The sequence below is a fragment of the Ovis canadensis genome, chromosome 11, assembly GCF_042477335.2.
Source record: "Ovis canadensis isolate MfBH-ARS-UI-01 breed Bighorn chromosome 11, ARS-UI_OviCan_v2, whole genome shotgun sequence".
Classification (NCBI taxonomy): Eukaryota; Metazoa; Chordata; class Mammalia; order Artiodactyla; family Bovidae; genus Ovis; species Ovis canadensis.
The window spans coordinates 45292246-45310201 of record NC_091255.1 but is presented as its reverse complement, the minus strand read 5'-3'; the positions used below and the strand labels follow the sequence as shown (position 1 = coordinate 45310201).

The following is a 17956-nucleotide window of genomic DNA, read 5'->3' as shown; positions in this document are numbered from 1 at the left end:
GTAGAAGTAGGGTCTGTCCCCAACTCTGTCTTTATATTAATTGGGGAGGGGGACCCCCACACTTTTGCTCTCTTGCACCTCTACTGAATTAGCTGATGATTCCAGGGCACCGAACTAGGGTTCCAGTCCCAGCTCTGCCTTTTTCCTATCTGGGACTTCAAACAATTCATTTGACCTCTGAGTCGTTTCCTCGGTTGAAATTAATGGAAATATAACGACTGGGAGAGTACTGTGGTTAGAAGAATGGGCGCTGGAATCAAATGATCTGGTTCCCAATCCTAGCTCCCATTTGTCCTTCCCTCATTAGTACAGTGGGATTTTCCACAGCAGATGGTTTATGATATTTCAGTGACCTTTTAGGTAAAGCATTTTATAGTGTATCTGTTGCCTACCTAGCTAATTCATGGTAGTTGGGATAGCCTGGTTTGTTTTGAGGTTTTATGAGATAGATGCAATTGTAGTTATTATGACTGCCCTTAAGGTAGTCAACTTTTTACCCATACAATGGGGATAATGTCTTTTGTGAAAATGCTTTGTAAATTGCAAATCACTAACAGAATTGTGGGTTGGTTATTCTCATTTCCCCCACAAAGCTCTTACAGGTGGAGCACTATAAAAGCTGATAGGCTGCAAAAGGACCAGAACAGTTTCTTCTGCCATCTGTGTTGTGGGTGCTCACTCATGTGAAAAGAACACTCAGAAGGAGCTAAAGCTTCCCTAAAACTGTGCCCAGAGATTCAATCTGAATGCCATTCGCTTGTCTTGTAAATTGCCAAACCGTTTCCCCTTGGTCACCCTCATGTCCCAGGTAAAATCCATTCTCTGTTAGTGTGTTTTCCCAGACTCACCCAAGAAAGGATGACTTCCCCCCACTAACTCCTTCACCCCTCATGCACTGCACTCTTCATTCAGGACATCCCTTCTCTGGCTGCACTGTTTATATGTCCATGGCAAGTCTGCTGTCCTGAGGACACAGACTTTGGACCCATCCACCCAACATCTTGTGTTAAGGAAAGACTCCTCTTGAAGACAAGGATGAAGTGATTAATGATACCCTCAATCTCCATCCTGCTCCCTCACCCCCAAAATATTTAACAGAAACTCAAGCTGCTGGGAATACTTATTTATTTGGTCTATTAACACCAAGATCTGCAAAAAAAAAAAAAAAAAACAAAACCTTCTAAACACAGGATAATAAAACTTGAACATTAACATTCTTCTTCAATTTTGTGTAAGCTCTGCAGTACGGAAAATATACAAACTTCAAACAGCTGCAAAAATAGTGTCTTTGGGAGAAAATAGAGTTTCTACATCGATACAAGAAAAATAGGCATTTTCCTAATCCAACCCAGTCCTGGGGCAGGTGGAGGGTGGAGAGTCGCCACTTGCCACCCAGAGGAATGCCAGCTCTCCCTCTCCCCCATGACCCACCTGGGGCTGGGCAGGCTGGGCTGCTACTTAAGACAATCTTAGGGTAAAAGCGAGATGAAAACGCCACTTGGGAAAACGCCTGGTTCCCCCTCTGCCAGCAGCTGGATTGGTCAAGTGTCATGCCCCTTTCAGGCTGCTTTGGTCAGCTCCTCCAGTGAGAAGGTGGCATGCGGATGGGACTGAGAGGATGGGGGTATCTGTTTGGGTCTCCTTGTCTATGTCTGAAGGAGAGGGAGGGAAATCTGTGGTGTCTCCTCTCCTTCAACCATGGCCAGCTCACTCCATGATAAAGACAAGGGTCCCGTACACAGCCCTTTGGACTCATACCCAGGAGTGGGAGACCCAAGACCTTCTGGGTGAGTTTTCCACCAAGTGAGAGAGGTGGCAAGAACACAGGTGTGACTTGTGAGCTGCCCAGCTATTAGTGGACAAAGCAGGTCCCCTCACATTTGAAGGGGCCAGTGTTCATCAGAAAGAGGACCCAGGGCTTTGACACGATAAATGAAAGTGCTCAAAGGCCGAGAGGGAAGGGCTCCTTCATCCCCCACCTCAGGGGAGCTAGGGAGGGTCCTGCCACCAAGGCACTGGTCTCCATAGTAAAGTGGAGGTAAAGCTCCCTCAGACCACCAGGGAGCTCTGGAAAAGCACAGGCTCTTCTGATGGTGGGGTGCGCTGCCATGGCTCAAAGGGCAGTGAGGAGGCCTTGGAGGCCTCTGGATCCTTCCGAGGCGGTGGCCTGGAGCTGGCAGGGGGAAGGGGGGATCCCGGGCTTGAGGGGCAGTTACGGAAGATGAAGCCCATGCTGGGGAAGAGGGGCTTCATCAAGCTGACGGGGCAGAAGGCCGAGCCGGTTGGGTTGAAATGGACTTTGTTCTTGTCAGGACAGGAAGTCAGGAAGGCCAGGTCAGGACCTGGGGACCTGGAGGATGGAGACAGAAACACAAACGCAAATGGCCAGTGAGAAGGGGTGAGAGGCGCCACAGTGTCGGGGAGCTGGGTCTCTGTTCCAACAGGTCGGTAGCTTGACCAAAAACACGACAGGCTACTGAGCAGCAACCAGTGTGTAGGCCCCTCAGCTCTCCATGTTTTAGAAACAGGGCTAAACAACCGGAAATCAACTTTAGCTAAAAACAGAAGGGATTAAAGCTAGACAGGAAGGAGAACTTCCTGACTGTGATTCTAGAAGAAGAGACTGAGAGACCTTTTAATTTGAGAGATGTTTATCAGTGAACAGTGTTTTGGGGGCAGACCTCTTGCCTGAAAGCAGAGATCCTAGCAAAGTGAGTTTCTTAGACTTGTTATAGCCTAAAGCTGAGATTCTCAGCCTCCCCATTATTGGCATTTGGAGCTGGAGACCTCTTGCCTGCGGGGAGCTATCCTGTGTGGCGTGGGATGTTTGGCAGCATCCCTGGCCTCCACCCACTGCATGCCAGCAGCGCGACTGCCACATGTGTAACAACCGAAACTGCCTCTCGACACTGCCAAACGTCCCTCAGAGGAAAACGACCCCTCGCTGAACTCTCCTGGCCTCGAGAATCTAATTCTTGAGCAGATTGAAAAGATTTTAAAGGTATGATTTTCAAACACCCTTGCTGAAAGGAAAGGACAGCAGCTAGACCTTACCAGGAGATCTAGGTTCTAACTTACCATGTGCTCTTGGCCTGACCTGCCTCACCTAACATGGAAAGAATTCCCTACTCTGCCGATCACGTAGGGGAAACAGAAGGATTAAAACAGGTCAGGTCAGAGAGTTCTAGAGTAAGGAATCCATATGATTACAAAAAGGTTCTTTCCCCTGAAAGAATGTCTGGCCATGCTTCAGGTGAAGAGCCCCAAGAAGCTGCTGGTTGTGAGGATTCCAGGCAAGAACACAAACACAGAGAAGACAGTTGAGCCCTGTGCCAGAGCTTCGCATCGCCCAACTTTTTCTTGAAGTATAACATTTACAGACAGAAAAATGCACTCAGTGCACAGCTTGATAAACTGATTACCATTTTAATTACAGTACCATTTAATTTAAATTCTAATCATTCCAAACCCAGGAAGAAGAGCAAGGCATGTGGAGGAGGGCAGATGTTGGCCCAGCGTGGGAGGTGGGAGGAAAGGTGGAAGGAAGTGAGGGCCCATGTGCAGGGTGTGTTTGGAAGCCTGGGGTCCCAGAGAACTCCGCAGTGGCAAGGTGTCCCCTGACTGAGAAGGACTTACAAGAATCCCACTTTAGGAAGAGGTAGGGGATGGGCAGGAGAGGGCATGCCCTCGACGTAAGCAGGCACACAGGAGGGTGACCGAGGGACGACCAAGTAACGCTCAAAGGGCATGACAACCAGCATGACCCTGAACAGCTTCATTCCCTCCCCGGGAAATCCAGGCCATCTTACCAGCTAGGCAGCCAGGAAGAGGAAAACATGAAAGAAGAAGGAATAAACAGAAGAACCTCCCAGCAGGAAAGTTCATATAATGAAGAGACACCAATGAGTTGAGAATTTCTGTCACCGGATATCTTAGAAAGTAACTGATGGCTCAAAAGAGTTAAGACAGGGGCAGGAAGCTGGATGAGATGGCTTTAACCCTCTTCTGGCCTTCAGAGCCTACAAAAGAATAAAGTCGAGCAGCAGCCTAATTGTCACAAGCAATTCCAGGCTATAACTACTCAACTATACCATGCATTGGGGAAGGAAACAGGGTCCAGAGTCTGCTTCAGCTACAAGATCTGGCCTTTCCCCTCTCACCTACCCCAGAGGACCGAGGATTCTAGGAGAAATGGCAACAGTGATGATGGGAGCAAACCCCTAGTGCCCACAGTTTCCCCCATAACTCCCTCTGGGTTATGTATGTATCTCTGGCTACTACCAAGGGTCATCCTGTCCCTTATCTGGGATACAGATAGAGCCATCAAGCCCCCAAGCCCTGTTCTAGCTAAATCTCCACTCATACACCATAACTCAACTTCCTGACTGCAGTTGAAACCATAGCTTTCACTGTGAAATGGCCCCAAGGAACATTACAGTGATAGAGGGAATGTGATGCGCTCTCTTCCCAGCTCCTGCTAAGCAGGGCCATGGGCATTTGGAAAGCTTTGGCTCTGGATTCTCTCTGCTAATGGGAGGGGACTGTAGTAAAGATATCAGTTTAAGAATGACTACTGAACTGTCCAGGCTGGTTTGGGGATATTCCATAGTCCTTACTTGCAAGGACTGGAAATTTCTGTCGGGAAGTTCATGACACTTGAACCACTGCAGCTGCAGGGTGAAGATTTGACTCAGAGGCAGTAGGAAAGCTGTTTAGGCTCCCCCGGCCGCGCCGGTGGGCGTGAGACACTTCTAAGCTCTGCCTGAAGAGAAGTACTAATAAGTTCTCTCTCTCTCTCTCATTATGGTCTAACAAATTCTCACACCTTCCTTGGAGATGGAAAAAAAACAGAAGAAACAAAGGGTTTAAGTTTCAGATCTCTTTCCTCTCTAGCTCCTGCTGCGCTTGTGGCTGGCATGTGGGCAGAGAGCAGGTTTCTATGGAGATCATGATAAGCACAGATTTAGGTGCTCAGAGGAGGTAATGTCAACAAGTTTGATCATGGAAAAACTGCAGTACTGATTGTCTATGGCTGACAGTGTCTCCTGACAAGAGGGAGTCCGAGCCTGAAGAGGGGCCTAACTGGTGGGGCACCACAGGGCTCAGCCAACATCTCTGTCCCTCCCTCGCACGCCCAGACCCCCACCCACTGGCTGAGGTACTCACGTGGCCTCTTCAAACACCCGTACTCTCTCACAGCCTTCTGGGGGCTCCCGTTTGAAGACATAGCTGTGATTGGGCCGAGGGGAGGCGGCAAAAGCAAGGACTGGAGATGGGCTGCCATCTTCGAGGAAGGTGGGGTGGCCTGGAGAGGAAGCTGCACACACAGTAAGGCTGAGTCGAGCGGCACCAAAGGGAGTCTCAGCTCTCCCAGGCGGGACTGGGAGACACGGCACCATGGGTGGCAGTGGCTATGTTAATCCAGGTTGTTTGTCTATGCTCTACCTTGACACATCTTTGAGGCAGCTTACAAAATTATAGCTTCTGTCATACAGGGTAAAAAAAACACAGTTGAATTGAGGGGAAAGTCTGGTCTAATACCAATTCCATATGCCCCGGAGGTAGACTGCAATCGGAACTTCAAGTCTCAGATTGAAAAGAATCCTAACGTCTGTGTCTCTGCCTTCTTCCAAGACTGCACCACCCTGCCTGCCAACATACCATGGCTTCTTCCTTTCCACGCTCTTGAAAATCTATCCCTTCTTCCAGGAAGAGCTCTTCTACTGACTCAGACAAGCAATCTTTACTCACCCCACTTGTGGGATAAGATTCCTCTCATTTTCCACACAGCAAATGTACTTGGCCGAGGTTTCAAATATTGACTTTATCTGTGTTTATCTCGCATTTATCATTCTACGCTCTGTTCACCTCTGTATTGTCATATCATGCCTTTGACCGGCCTACCTGACGGGGTTGCTATGAGATCAAGTCAGGTGATGCAGGCAACAATGCCTGCATGTTAGAATGTTAGGAGCATTCATACAGGAAAAGAGGGACTCGTGTTTCGTCCTCTCAGTGATCCAGTCAGGGTGGAAGCACAAAGTGGAGATCTGGAGTGAGAAAGCTTGGGGTTTGATCTGGGTCAGACTGTGTGACTCTGGGCAAGAGTCATTCTTTTATTTATAGCACTCACACCTGCCCTGAGATGCGTGCCTGGTTATGGGTACAGTGAACACTTGATGGGCTCATGGGTTCTCCATTACAGCCAGACCTCAGCCAAAAAATGGAGGTGGGAGGGATTGCTTCTCTGGATTACAAGTGAGAATTAAATAAAACTGTAAGTGCAAAAGCTTCATATAAATTATAAATCAGAATCTGTATCAAGGATCAATATAACATACAGAATGAAGATGTTCTAGTTGGTTAGTAAGTAGAAGTACCCAGCCAAAAGCTGATGAGTTGGGAAAAGGCACAGAGGGGACCCCATACTTGTCATGTGGCCTTGGCCTCCCTAGCTTACCTTTGTCACTGGGGACAGATGCCAGCTCCTCGGCTGCACCCCGGTGCTCCTCACAGCTGGTCTGGCCAGAAGGCTGGGGGGATGCCAGGGGCATGGAGGGAGAGCTGGCAAGGTTTCCAGGCTCCAGGAGGAGGAGGGGGTGATCACAGCTGCCGCTCTGGGAGGGAGCTGGGGCGCGGTGCCCGTCAGGGATTTCAAGGATCTGCCGAGGAAGAATGGGGTTGGGGACTCTCAGGCCTGTCCCCTCAGGCCATCAGGGCTGCAGGGACCCTTAGGATCCTCCCCTCGCCACTGTCCTTGTCCTCTCTTCATGACACATGACACCATTTCTTCACTTCCCTGACTTTCCCAACCACCCTCATCAGAGCGCTTTGTTCTTTTCCCTCAGGGACAGCACGTTACAACCACAAATTTTATGGTTTCACCCATGTGTCACTGCAACTAGGCTGTATGCCTCGTGAGGGCAGGGGCCTCCCGTGTGTCAGGCTCTGGGAACACAAAGGTGAATAACACATGGGGCATGAAAAGGAGCAAGCCAACAGGACACTGTCAGGCCCCTGCAGTAAAAACGGGCAGCTCAGTATCATGTGTTAAACACACATTCCCTTTTTAACATTCAATGGTACTTGTATCAACAGCTCACCAATTTGTATGCGTGTGTAAAATCCTACATATATGCACATTAAAAATCAACCAGCAAGTAAATCATAAACTGAGGAGTGTGCCCATTAGAATTATATTAATACTGCCCAACTGGCATTCCCTAATTCTCCTGTGTCAGTATAAAAATGTGCCTGAGACTGCAGAAAAGGGAGCAAATAATCCGTCTGGGAGTGGAGGTGGGGAGAAGGTTGCACAAAGGCAGCTGGGCATGAAGGATGAACCCGTGTGACCAGGTAGCAATGGAGGAAAGGGAAGCGGTAACTCAGGCACCGAGGCTGCTTGAATGGAGACACAGCTGGGTGGTGGTGATGCTGACAGTGACGAGTGTGCCGGGAGCACTGAGCTGGTGCTTTGGCTGAAGAGTGACACCTAGTCCGCTCCTCCCAGCCAGGGGCCCTCCTCTCTGCCAACCCCTACTCTTCTTTCTACTCACTGCCCCAAAGCCTCCCCAGCTTCACCCACCCAGCTCTGCTGTTCCTGTGGTCAAGTCCATTTGAGTCTGATAAACTCCATTTGTGTTCCTCCCATGGGGTGGTGGTGGCACACTGCTCTGTTGACAGGTGCACAGCCTGTGCACCCCCAGACAGCACGAGTCCCACTTCCCTGTGTCCAGACTCAGCAAGATGTGACTGTCTGTGCATCCAGCGTGTGGCCCCCACTCACCCGCAGCAGCTCCTCTTCACCCTGGTCCTTCACAAACACCTCCTCCAGCTCTTGGTTGAGCCCTTCCAGGCTCCGGTGCAGGCAGGGGCTGAGTCTCAGGACAGGGGACCCTGCGGGGAAGCTGGGAGGGGACGCCTGAGGAGGAGGCAGATAAGGCCATCACTGAACCCCTCCAGACACCAACCAGGTATCAGTTCTGACCAGTGGGTAACAGTTTTGTCTACACAGCAGAACCAAGTGGGTAAAGGAGAGTTTGGGGACAGTTACCAATTCAGTGGGGCTTTCTCTATAAGGCAGAGGCCCAGAGTGTGCTTTTAGAGTCTGCACCGCGGCCTCAAGTGTTCAGGGGGTGGGGATGACAGAGACACGCAGCATGTGCCCTTCCCAACGCTGCCTCAGAACTTCCCCGGCACCCATGCGGCCACGGGCCCTGCGGTGAGGAAGGGCTCAGAGGACCTGCCCACACCAGGGGGCCCACCACGGCGGACGGGCAGGGAGAGGGCTGGGGGACAGACGTACCCTCCGTGCTCCCCGCACAGCATGGTCCCCTTGGAGTGGGGAGCCCCGCTCCTTCTCTTTCCCACCGCGGCTCAGCTTCGTCCTCTGCAGCTGTTGCTTCAACTTGGTAATCTAGTGGCCAGTAGAGGGGAGAGGACAGGCAGGTGAAGCAAAGCAAAGGCGCATTGGTCCTCCCTCCCAGGTGTGCATGCAAAGTCGCTTCAGGAGTGTCTGACAGTGTGTGAGCCATGCACTGCAGCCCGCCAGGCTTCCCTGTCCATGGGACTCTCCAGGCAAGAATACTGGAGTGGGTTGCCATGCCCTCCTCCAGGGGATCTTCCCAATCCAGGGATCAAACCCGGCATCGCTTACATTTCCTGCATTGGCAGGCAGGTGCTTTACCACTAGCGACACCTGGGAAGCCCCTCCCTCAGGCGTGGCTCCTGCCAAAAAGCTCAGGATACATCAAATACATAAAAAGAAGACGGAAGTTAATCTTCCATCTCAAAATACTTCAGTGGTGTTCAAATTGATGATATGCTCACTGGGCAAGCTAGACACCATATATGACCAGATTATTGGATGTTTTGAATTACCATGTATTCCACAGGTGGCTCAGGTTCGAAAAAATTAAAAATATACAACCCTGAAACCATTTTTGTCTTTCAGATTCCAAAGGCACGGAAAACTACTCTGTTAATAAAAATGGGAAATGATGTTTTTACATTCACTCCTCAAAGTACATTCACAGCTATCTCAAAGGCCCTGGGACCAGGAAGGATAGAAGGATTTCCCCCTGTTTTATTATGATTATTGTTTTGGGGGCAGGGGCTGTAGTGGGTCTTCGCTGCTGCTCGAGGGCTTCTCGCTGCGGCCCCTGAGCCGGGGCTGCTTCTTGCTGCGGCGTGTGGGCTTCTTGCTGCAGTGCTTCCTCTTGCTGCGGAGACGGGCTCTAGACACAGGGGCCTCAGTGGCTGCAGCTCTAAGGCTCTAGAGTGCCGGCTCAGTGTGGCACACGGGCCGAGCTGCTCTGTGGGCGTGGGGGATCTTCCTGGATCAGGGATGGAGCCGGTGTCCCTTGCATTGCAAGGAGGATTCCTAACCACTGGACCACCAGCGAAGCTCCCCCCACCCCCATTTTAAAGGAGACTGTGCTCAGCAAGGAGCAGCCTCTCCAGAAGGAACATCAGCTTTTGTCCCAACTTCACATCCGGTAACAATTATGGAGCATCATCAACAACTCTGACTGTTATCCCAGTCACTCTGTAATTCTGGACCTACTGATCCTGTAAATATTCTGATAATTACAAATTGCAAACACTTTGTATTTCCCACTAGCCTTAAATACTTCATATTCTACTGGGAGAATATGAAGGACAGGGAAACCTGGCGTGCTGCAGTCCGTGGGGTGGCAAAGAGTCAGACATGACTGAGCGACTGAATAACAACAATTCTTCTTCTGTTCTTGCAGCCAAGAAGGCAGAAGCTACTGCCCTGTAAACGGTGACCCCTGGCAAGCTGGTCCTCCTGGGTTGGGAGCCTTGGAATCCAGTCTATAGCTTTTTCTATCCTCACCCTCAAACCCCAAGGGCCCTCATGAGAGGGAGGGAGGGCCAGGAAGGAGTGTTTGGGAACATATCACTATTTTCACTGTTTTTCTCTGCTTTTAAAAATAAGGCTGGATGAGTGGTTAAGTAGTGAGGTTGGAGGCTTCCAATTCCCAGAAAACTCGTTCTCTGTCTCTCTGGTCTCTGAACTGCTTATCTGGATGCAACCTCAAAGTGAGGTGAGAACAATGACCACCCCCACCCTGAGCCTGTCTGTTGGAGGGCAGCAGTGGGTCCGGGCCAAGCCCCTGCCTACAGGAGGGCCTAGGCTCATAAATCCAGGCCACCAGGAGGCTGGGAGGCAGCTACGAAGATGCCAGCTCATCAGGAAAAGGCTAGATCAAGGCGGGTGAGACTGAAAACGTGGGTCCACTTTGGAGCAGATGGTGCTAGGGGGAGACAAGAGACAGCTACCCTGGCCGGGGCATCAAAGGGGGCGGTTACCTCTTTCCGGTGGTCTGTGCTGCCCCAGGATGCTGAGCGCTTGTGTGTGCAGGAGATGGCCCGCTCGCCTTCAAGCTCTTGCCAGGATAGGGGGGTCTGCAGGGAGAGAAACCCAGTGAGACAGCTCAGCTCCTCAAATGAGCCCTGGGGAAGCAGACACACCATTTTCAGGACAGAGGTGGTGGCTCTGGGTGGTCTTCTCTCACCTGCACGTCGACCCCCAGGATGCCGCCAGCCCCTCTTATTCTTTCAGGCTTCTCCACCTGCACTGCCTCTTCCCATGTCCACCAGGAAACTGTCCCTGATGAGCCAATGAGGACAACCTGCTCTTTACTCTCTTAAGACTTTTGCACATGGATTACAGCCCCAGAAAGTCCAGGTGCTTCTCCCCAGCAGTGAGGACCAGTTTTGTCCCTCTCTATCCCAACCAGGTCCAAAGGAGCTTGAGTTCAGGGAACCACTGGCATCCCCAATTCCCTCCCCATCTAAGCGCCCAGTATGGGCCCAGGTTCCTGTGAGTCTAATGAAAACAAGTTACCAGATGAGACCCCATTAAGGAGTCATTAATTGGTAAGACAGGAAAAAGCTTAACATAGATGCCCTGCTCTCCATCCTGGACTGAAGCAGGAGACTTCTTGCAGCGCAGTGCCTCAAGCTTGTTCTGTGATATTTCCCTGTCCACAGAGTGTTGGGGGCCCCAGTGTCCCCCTGAATACATGACAGGAGGGATTTTCACAAAGCAAGGAGCCAGAATTCTGAAGTCGGCTCAGACGCCTGACCTCTCTTGGCTTTGTCGCAGCTCCTCCTCCTAGGCCCTGCTCTGCCACTGTGAGAACCAGGCTCTCAATCCGCCATTCTTCCTCCCCCGCTGCGCAGAAGACAGAGGACCCAGGATGGAGGCAGGGGCAGTTGTAGACCCACTTCCTGAGCCCCTGCTGGAGGGGGGAAGCTGTTGACTCTGAGCATGAGGCAGAGGAGGACATGGTCATCTCCCCCGCCAGCATCCCTACTTCCATTCCAAGGGAGGGCCCAAGGGGGAGGCTCCAGTGGAACCAGTTCCTCTCTAACTTCTTTGCACAAGCTGCCAAAACCATGAGGGCCTGGGAACCGTCTCCTCCAACAGATCTGCTGACCTCTCCCGAGAGGTTGTTGCAAACAGAAAAGGGGGAGGATAAGAGGGAAAAAGCCCAACAGCTCACCACCCAACAGCTGTTAAGAAGAGCTCAGTCGGGGCAGTCTGAGTGGGGCTATGGGAGCAGGCTGCCCTGCACGACAGCTGGGGGCCGAGCCTCCCTGCCTCTTCCTTCTCCCAGCTGCCCACCCATCAGGAACTCTGCTGGGCCGTGCAAGATAGCCAGGGTGAGATGTTGCCCCGACTCCTTTCCCTGAGACTAGCACAAGGGGGACCCTCCAGAGATGCATCCCCACCATCCCTTCTTCTGCAGAAGGGTGACATCAGGCTGTACCCCAAAGCCTGGAGGTGGAGCTGGCTCTGACATGGGAAACCAAGCAGCCGGTCTTACTTCCAAATGCCCATCAGAGTATTGGCGGACATAGCCTCAGAAAATCCCCACCACTGCATATACTGAAAAGAGAGGAGAAGCCCCCTCTCCCATAGCCCCTGAGCTGGGCAGATGCACAAACGTTCCTCCTCACCAGGGCTCCAAGCCAAGCCGATACATAACTAGGTCTGCTCATTAGAGCTGAGCTCCGCTCAAGCTTGCTGTCCCTGGAAAGGTGGCAGAGGCTGCAGAGGAGGGGCAACAAAGGCTAAGGTGCTGCCCGTTTCTCCTCCACTGGGAAGACATTGCACCCACAGGTGGGTGGTGAGAAGGCGGTGAATCAGCCACCTTCAGGCTTGTCCTCGGGTCTACTAACATCTCCTGAGAACTTTTCAACTGCCTCTTTCTTCTGAGGTATGTGAGGGGGTGGAAGGAGAAGTGTAGGCCAGCGCTAGAGGCTAGAAGGGATGTGAAAACTCACGGCAGCTGGGAGACTCTCCTCTCTCAGTCCACCGCACCTCAGTCTGCTCAGCAGCATCTCCAGGCAACTGGTGCCTACTCTGTAAGCTGTGCTACTAAAGGCCATCGCTTTGCCTCAACACCCACCCCTTGCCTCAGGCATCACCATCTCACCCTCCACCCCGGGCTCTCTGTCATACAGACAAATGTAGCTCCATCTCCTTTGTCTTTCCTTATCCCTTGACCTCTAAGCCTGGCGTCCCCAACTACGTGCGCTTTACCAGCTCTTTCCAGCCTCCCCATCAGGGAGCCCTTCTTAACTGTCCACCTCATGTGGCCTGCTGCCACCCTTTGCATCTTCTCTGATCACGTGGGTTCAGGGCACATATCACAGGTGCATTCAGCAAAGAGTTACTGAATGCAAACTGTGTATCAGGTACTATTCCAGGTGCTGGGGATATAACAACACACGAAATGACAAAAATTCTCATCTCTTTTGAGGGTACATTCTAGTTGGAGGCACAGTTTAAACAGTGATAGGTAAAAGAGAAAAATACAGCAAAGACAGGAGATAGGAGGGACTTCCCTGGGGCTCTAGTGGTTAAAAATCCACCTGCCAATGCAGGGAACATGGGTTCGATTCCCAGGTTTGGGAAGATCCCATATGCCTCAAAGCAAATAAACCGGTGTACCACAACTACTGAGCCTGTGTGCCTAGAGGCCCCGTGCTCCACAAGAGAAGTCAAAGCCCACGCAATATCACAACTAGAGAGTTGTCCCCACTCGCCACAATTAGAGAAAGCCCGTGAGCGGCAACAAAGACCCAGTGCAGCCAAAGGTAAATAAAAAAAAATTTTTTTTTAAAGAAAGAGGATAGGAAAGTCAGGTTGGGGAACATGACTTTAAATGTCAAGGAAGTCCTCGTTGAAAAGGGAGAATCTGATGAAAACATGAAGGAGATGAGGAGTGAGCCATATAGATATCACAGGTGACAGTGACCCACATGGAGGGAACAGCAAGTCCAAGGTCCTGAAGCAGGAGCCAGTCTGGCAGGTTTGTGAATGATAGGAGGTCGGTGTGGCTGGGGTAGAGTGAGCAAGGGGCAAAGTAGTAGGCGACATCAGTAGGCGTGACAGATTGAAAATGGCCCCCCAAGGAAATCAGGTCCTAATCCCTGGGGCCTGTTACTGTTACCTTATATGGGAAAGTGTTTGCAGATGCAATTAAGTTAAGGCTCTGGAGATGGGAAGTTTATCCTGGTGGGCCCTAATGCCATTAGAAGTGTCCTTATAAGAGGGAAACAGACACTCACAGAAGATGTGACCACGGAGGCAGAGTGGAGTGATGTGGCCACAAGCCAAAGGATGCTGGCAGCTACCAGAAGCTGGAAGATGCAAGGAATGGGTCTCCCAGAGAGCTTCCAGAGAGAGCAGAGCCCAGCCAACACCTCAATCTTGGCCCAGTGGAATGGAATTCAGACTTTTGACTTTCAGAACTATGACAATAAACTTTCATCATTTTAAGCCACTAAGTTTGAGGTGATTTGTTACATCAGCCTCAGGAACCTAATACAGTAGGTTATCCTGGGTTTGAAGCTGCTTACACACTGACCTGGAATATTCTTCAGGCAGGCATGTGCACAGGTGTGGGCACTGGCCACTCCAACTGAACTGGGAGCATCAAGAGAGGGACCATGCCTTTGCCTTATTTCCAGTGCTCCTGGGTAGACAGGCTCCTCCTCTTGGGTCTCAGCCCAGGCATCTAGTCCAGGGTCTCCTTGGAGCACAGAAAAGTCAAGGCTAAGGAAGGCTACTCTTCAAAGAGCGAACCTTTATGGCACAACAGGGGTCAAGCCAGGCTGTGTGACAGCACCGTAAGTAGCTGTTCCAGATGGTCTTCTGGAAGCAGGATAAAGCTTGAGCTCAGCAGGCCAGTCGTGTTTGTCAAAGGGACTCACACACTGGAACAGATTTATTTTAACACCCTGGCCTTGGGGAGCAGCTGAGAGAGAAGCAGGGCTACTCACTGGTCATGAGTGGCATCAGCCAACTATGCAGATGATGCTTGGATTACGCAAAACTGATGTGAGTTAGACCAAGGAAGCTTTGCCTGGGACTCTGAAGTCTCGGAGCAACATGTAGGAAAACTGGGTTAGGGTGAGGACAGCTTTCCAAACAGCAGCCTGATCTAACAAGAGGGCAGGGATGAGATGGAGCCAAAACCCCCCTAACTGGAACCTCTTTCTTTGCCCCACAGCCAACTAAGCTTCTGTCCAGATTCTGAGGCAGGAAGAGTCCTGGTCCTCGCTTTCTCCAGTGACCTTGGCTGGGCTCTGGGGACATAACCCCATGTGTACCTACTATGCGGATGTGCAGAGCAGCATGGTGCCTGGCCTAGTATAGGTGCTCAGTAACTACATGGCGAGCTGAAATTCAGCAGGGAAGCCACCATTTGGGACTCTGGCCAGAAAAAGAGGCAGGGAGGGCTCTGAGGGTGGTCGGCCAGCCAGCACCAAGAACTCTAGCTGCAGAGTTAAGAGTTCTCTAGTCCCACAGTGTCTGCCACCCTCAAATTTTCCATCATGGACCCATTTTCAAATATTCTGAGCTGCCATCAAACCGTATACTGAACAACTGGTTCTGCTCACCAGTTTGGGAAACAGGCATTGTGCCCAGACCCTCACAACCGCAAAAAAAGGCCCGTGATGAGCAGACTGAGTTGTGTGTCATCACCAAATGCTGAGGCACTGTGTTGGGGAAAAGAGAAGGACAGCACAGAGGTTGGGAAAGTCATAGAAAGGGAAAACAAAGAGAAAAAACAGGCTTTCTAAACAAAGCCTGCCACCTCTGCCCTGCTAGTCAAAGGCTTAAGCTAATTTTTTCCCTAAAAGGTAACTCAGACCTAAAGGAAGAAAAAAGGTCTATCATCAGGGCATTTCCCCACATCACCTGGAGCCTGAAGAGGAAACAGGGCTAGGGATGAGCAGGATGGGGCCAGGCGAACAGGCACCCAGGGTTGCATCTGTCTGCAGGATGAGCCACCAGTGGCTCCAACAGTCATCCCACTGTGGTAAGACCACTTCCTCCCTTCAGAAGACTCCCAGAATGAAGGGAGGGGGCGATCGCCACCACCAGAATGTGCTGCCATTACCCGCCCAGGCCCGGCGCTAGGAGGGACTGGCCCACGGCACTTGGTGGCCAGCTCTGAGTGACCAGCTGACCCGGGGGAGGGCAGACTGACCCAGACAATCCTGGCGCAGTTTTCCGAGACATTAAGACACTTCCAGATGATGGGGACACCACAGAGGAGCCTTCCTAGTCCTCACTGATTGTGCCCTCCGTGTCCAGCACCCACTGCACCCAAGCTCTTCCTTATACCCACCATGCTGACCTCTGGGAGATCTGGTCATCTTGCTCCTGGTGCACACCCTGGCTCAGAACATGAGCATCTCCAAAGCCCTCCTTCCAGGATGACCACATTCACACCCCCTTAGAAGAACCAATTTCCCAAATAAGGTCCACCCACCTCTCTTCCTCACTTGCCCCAAATATCTGGGTAAGCTAGCTCTCTACATCAGACCACAAGTTGCCTGGGAACCACTCATGCTTCCTTTGTGCTTTCCTAAGGGCTTAAAACATTGCTAAGCCCAAGGAGAGAATACTGGGACTGTTTGCAACCTGCTACCTTTAAGAACTGAGAACTTTAACTCCATCTTCTGCCTTGGGAGAAGCCTTGAGGACAGTGTGTTCTCATGTGAAACTTACAGGGCTTTTGCCTGCTCTGGGGGTTTGGAGAGGGGAGCTGAGCTGCTTGGCCTACCCCATGACTATGGCTGCTGTCTTCATTGCAGGTCCTGCCCCAGGAGTGCCAGGGTGATGAGGTCTTCAAACACACACTCTGGTGGCTGGATGGAGGTGTGTATGAGAAGGGGTGGAGTCAGGGGTCGGCGGCACAACTAAGAGAGCATAAGCGAGGGCCTTCCAGATGTGGTGGAGGTACCACACTGGTGTGGCTAGAAGACAGAGCACACTAGGTAGGGGGAAGGGGAGGCTGTCGCCCCTCGAGCACAGAGGAATTAAGGGAAGGTGCTGGTGTCATCTATGTTTAGCAACTGCTGCAGTCCATGGGGCTGCAAAGAGTTGGACTGAACTGAACTGAACTGAAGGCTTTCAAGAACTTTGGTAGATCTGGCCTTACTACCTTCCCTCCACTCTTCGCTACACCCCTTGTATCTCCCCCATAAAACCTCTCCCCCATCTCCAGTCCTTTCTAGGTGATGTAGCTGTGCTCCATAGGGGAGGAGTACCAGTTACTTTGGGAGATGTCAGGAGAGGCTTCAGTTCCTTGTGTAACCCCAGTGTTGAAGAATGTAGCTTGTGCCAGGCCAGGGTGCTTAAGCAGGAATTTGAATGGAGCCCAAAACCTAGAAGCAGAAAATTCCCAGAAGGCCAGGAATGAAAGACGGGCCGAGCACATACTTGGGTTTGGATGCCTATGTTGATCAGAATTCTCCCACCTCCTCACTGCAGCCACAATATTGACAGGTTGCTAAGAGTTCCTCGAGGGCTGGAGCCCATCCCAGAGAAAGAGGAAAGCTGCAGAGCTCAGCCTTGCCAGACCCATGGAGGCGCATCGCTGACCTCTGTCTTGCTGTGGCAAGAAGCCCAGACTTGTTATATAAAAGATCTGGCCTGCAGCTGGAGCCTGAGCAAAAACACACAGCCTAGAGCCCATGCCTCTAAATCTGGCCAGGGAACATCTAAGGCCAACCCTGCTCTGAGTTGACAAAGAGAACGCCATCTGAGGAGTGGGATGGAGGCTTCCTAGAAGGCGGAGAGCAGGAAATGACAGAGATGGGGATTCAGGGATAGGTGGGGTGTGTGGAAGCCTGCTGTCTGATGAAACGGGTGTAATCATGAGCACATCTGAAGCAACCTCAAGTCCTGCTCCTCCAGGAAGCCCTCCATGACTAGACATGTTACTTGGACTAACCATTCTCTCAAAAGAGAAAGGGATGTGTGCTCCAGGCCTGTGATGGGCAATCATGACCTATCCTACTTGCCCTTTTCAGGGGACACAGGGAACGACAGTGTCCAGGGCTCCCAGGAAGTAGGCCTATTTGGTCTGCTACCCAGAGCATGCTTTCCAGTCTGTTCCTAGATCCAAAAAGGCCCATCGATTTTAAATGCAAACTTTTTTTTGCTCCAAGGTGGCGTACTCCTGTGAGAATGTCCCTCCTGTAAACTGTGCCAGACACTTGGCCCCATCTCATCCCTTGGCTCCCGGTTTACTGGCCTTCATGGAACTGGCATCCAGACTCACCAAGGCCAAACCTTGTTCTCATTTCCTTGTTCTTCACTCTGACACGCCAAGAACAGCACTGGGCATTCAAACATTCACTAATAACATTTGAAAATGGATCTCATTTAAAAAATAAATAAAAGGGACTGATGAGATGTGCTCAACAGAGGAGGACAGGGGAAGTGAGCACACAAAAGCCTTCTCCACTTGGCCAGCACCCCACCTCCGATCAGGCGGGACGGGCACACTGCAGTGACTGCAAAGGAACAGCGGCTGGCCCGGCATCCCCCAGGATGCGGGCTGCCTCGCCTCTGAGCCTGTGTTCTCCCCGCCCTGTTTCCTCTTTCCTGAGAACAACC

General features: G+C 51.4%; 1 protein-coding gene across 5 annotated transcripts in view; it reads right to left on the bottom strand.

The window, feature by feature from the left end:
• Nucleotides 1–1108: 1108 nt before the first annotated feature.
• FAM117A (family with sequence similarity 117 member A) overlaps nucleotides 1109–17956 on the bottom strand; it is a 42440-nt gene continuing 25592 nt past the window's right edge. For all 5 annotated transcript variants that reach the window (XM_069543167.1, XM_069543169.1, XM_069543171.1 and 2 more), the window contains 6 exons: nucleotides 10336–10431; nucleotides 8306–8416; nucleotides 7787–7921; nucleotides 6461–6662; nucleotides 5167–5317; nucleotides 1109–2350 (listed from right to left, as the gene is read on the bottom strand). In XM_069543167.1, the coding sequence (XP_069399268.1) occupies nucleotides 2050–2350; nucleotides 5167–5317; nucleotides 6461–6662; nucleotides 7787–7921; nucleotides 8306–8416; nucleotides 10336–10431 (996 nt within the window). In that variant the 3' untranslated portion in view covers nucleotides 1109–2049. The remainder of the gene's footprint in view (nucleotides 2351–5166; nucleotides 5318–6460; nucleotides 6663–7786; nucleotides 7922–8305; nucleotides 8417–10335; nucleotides 10432–17956) is intronic.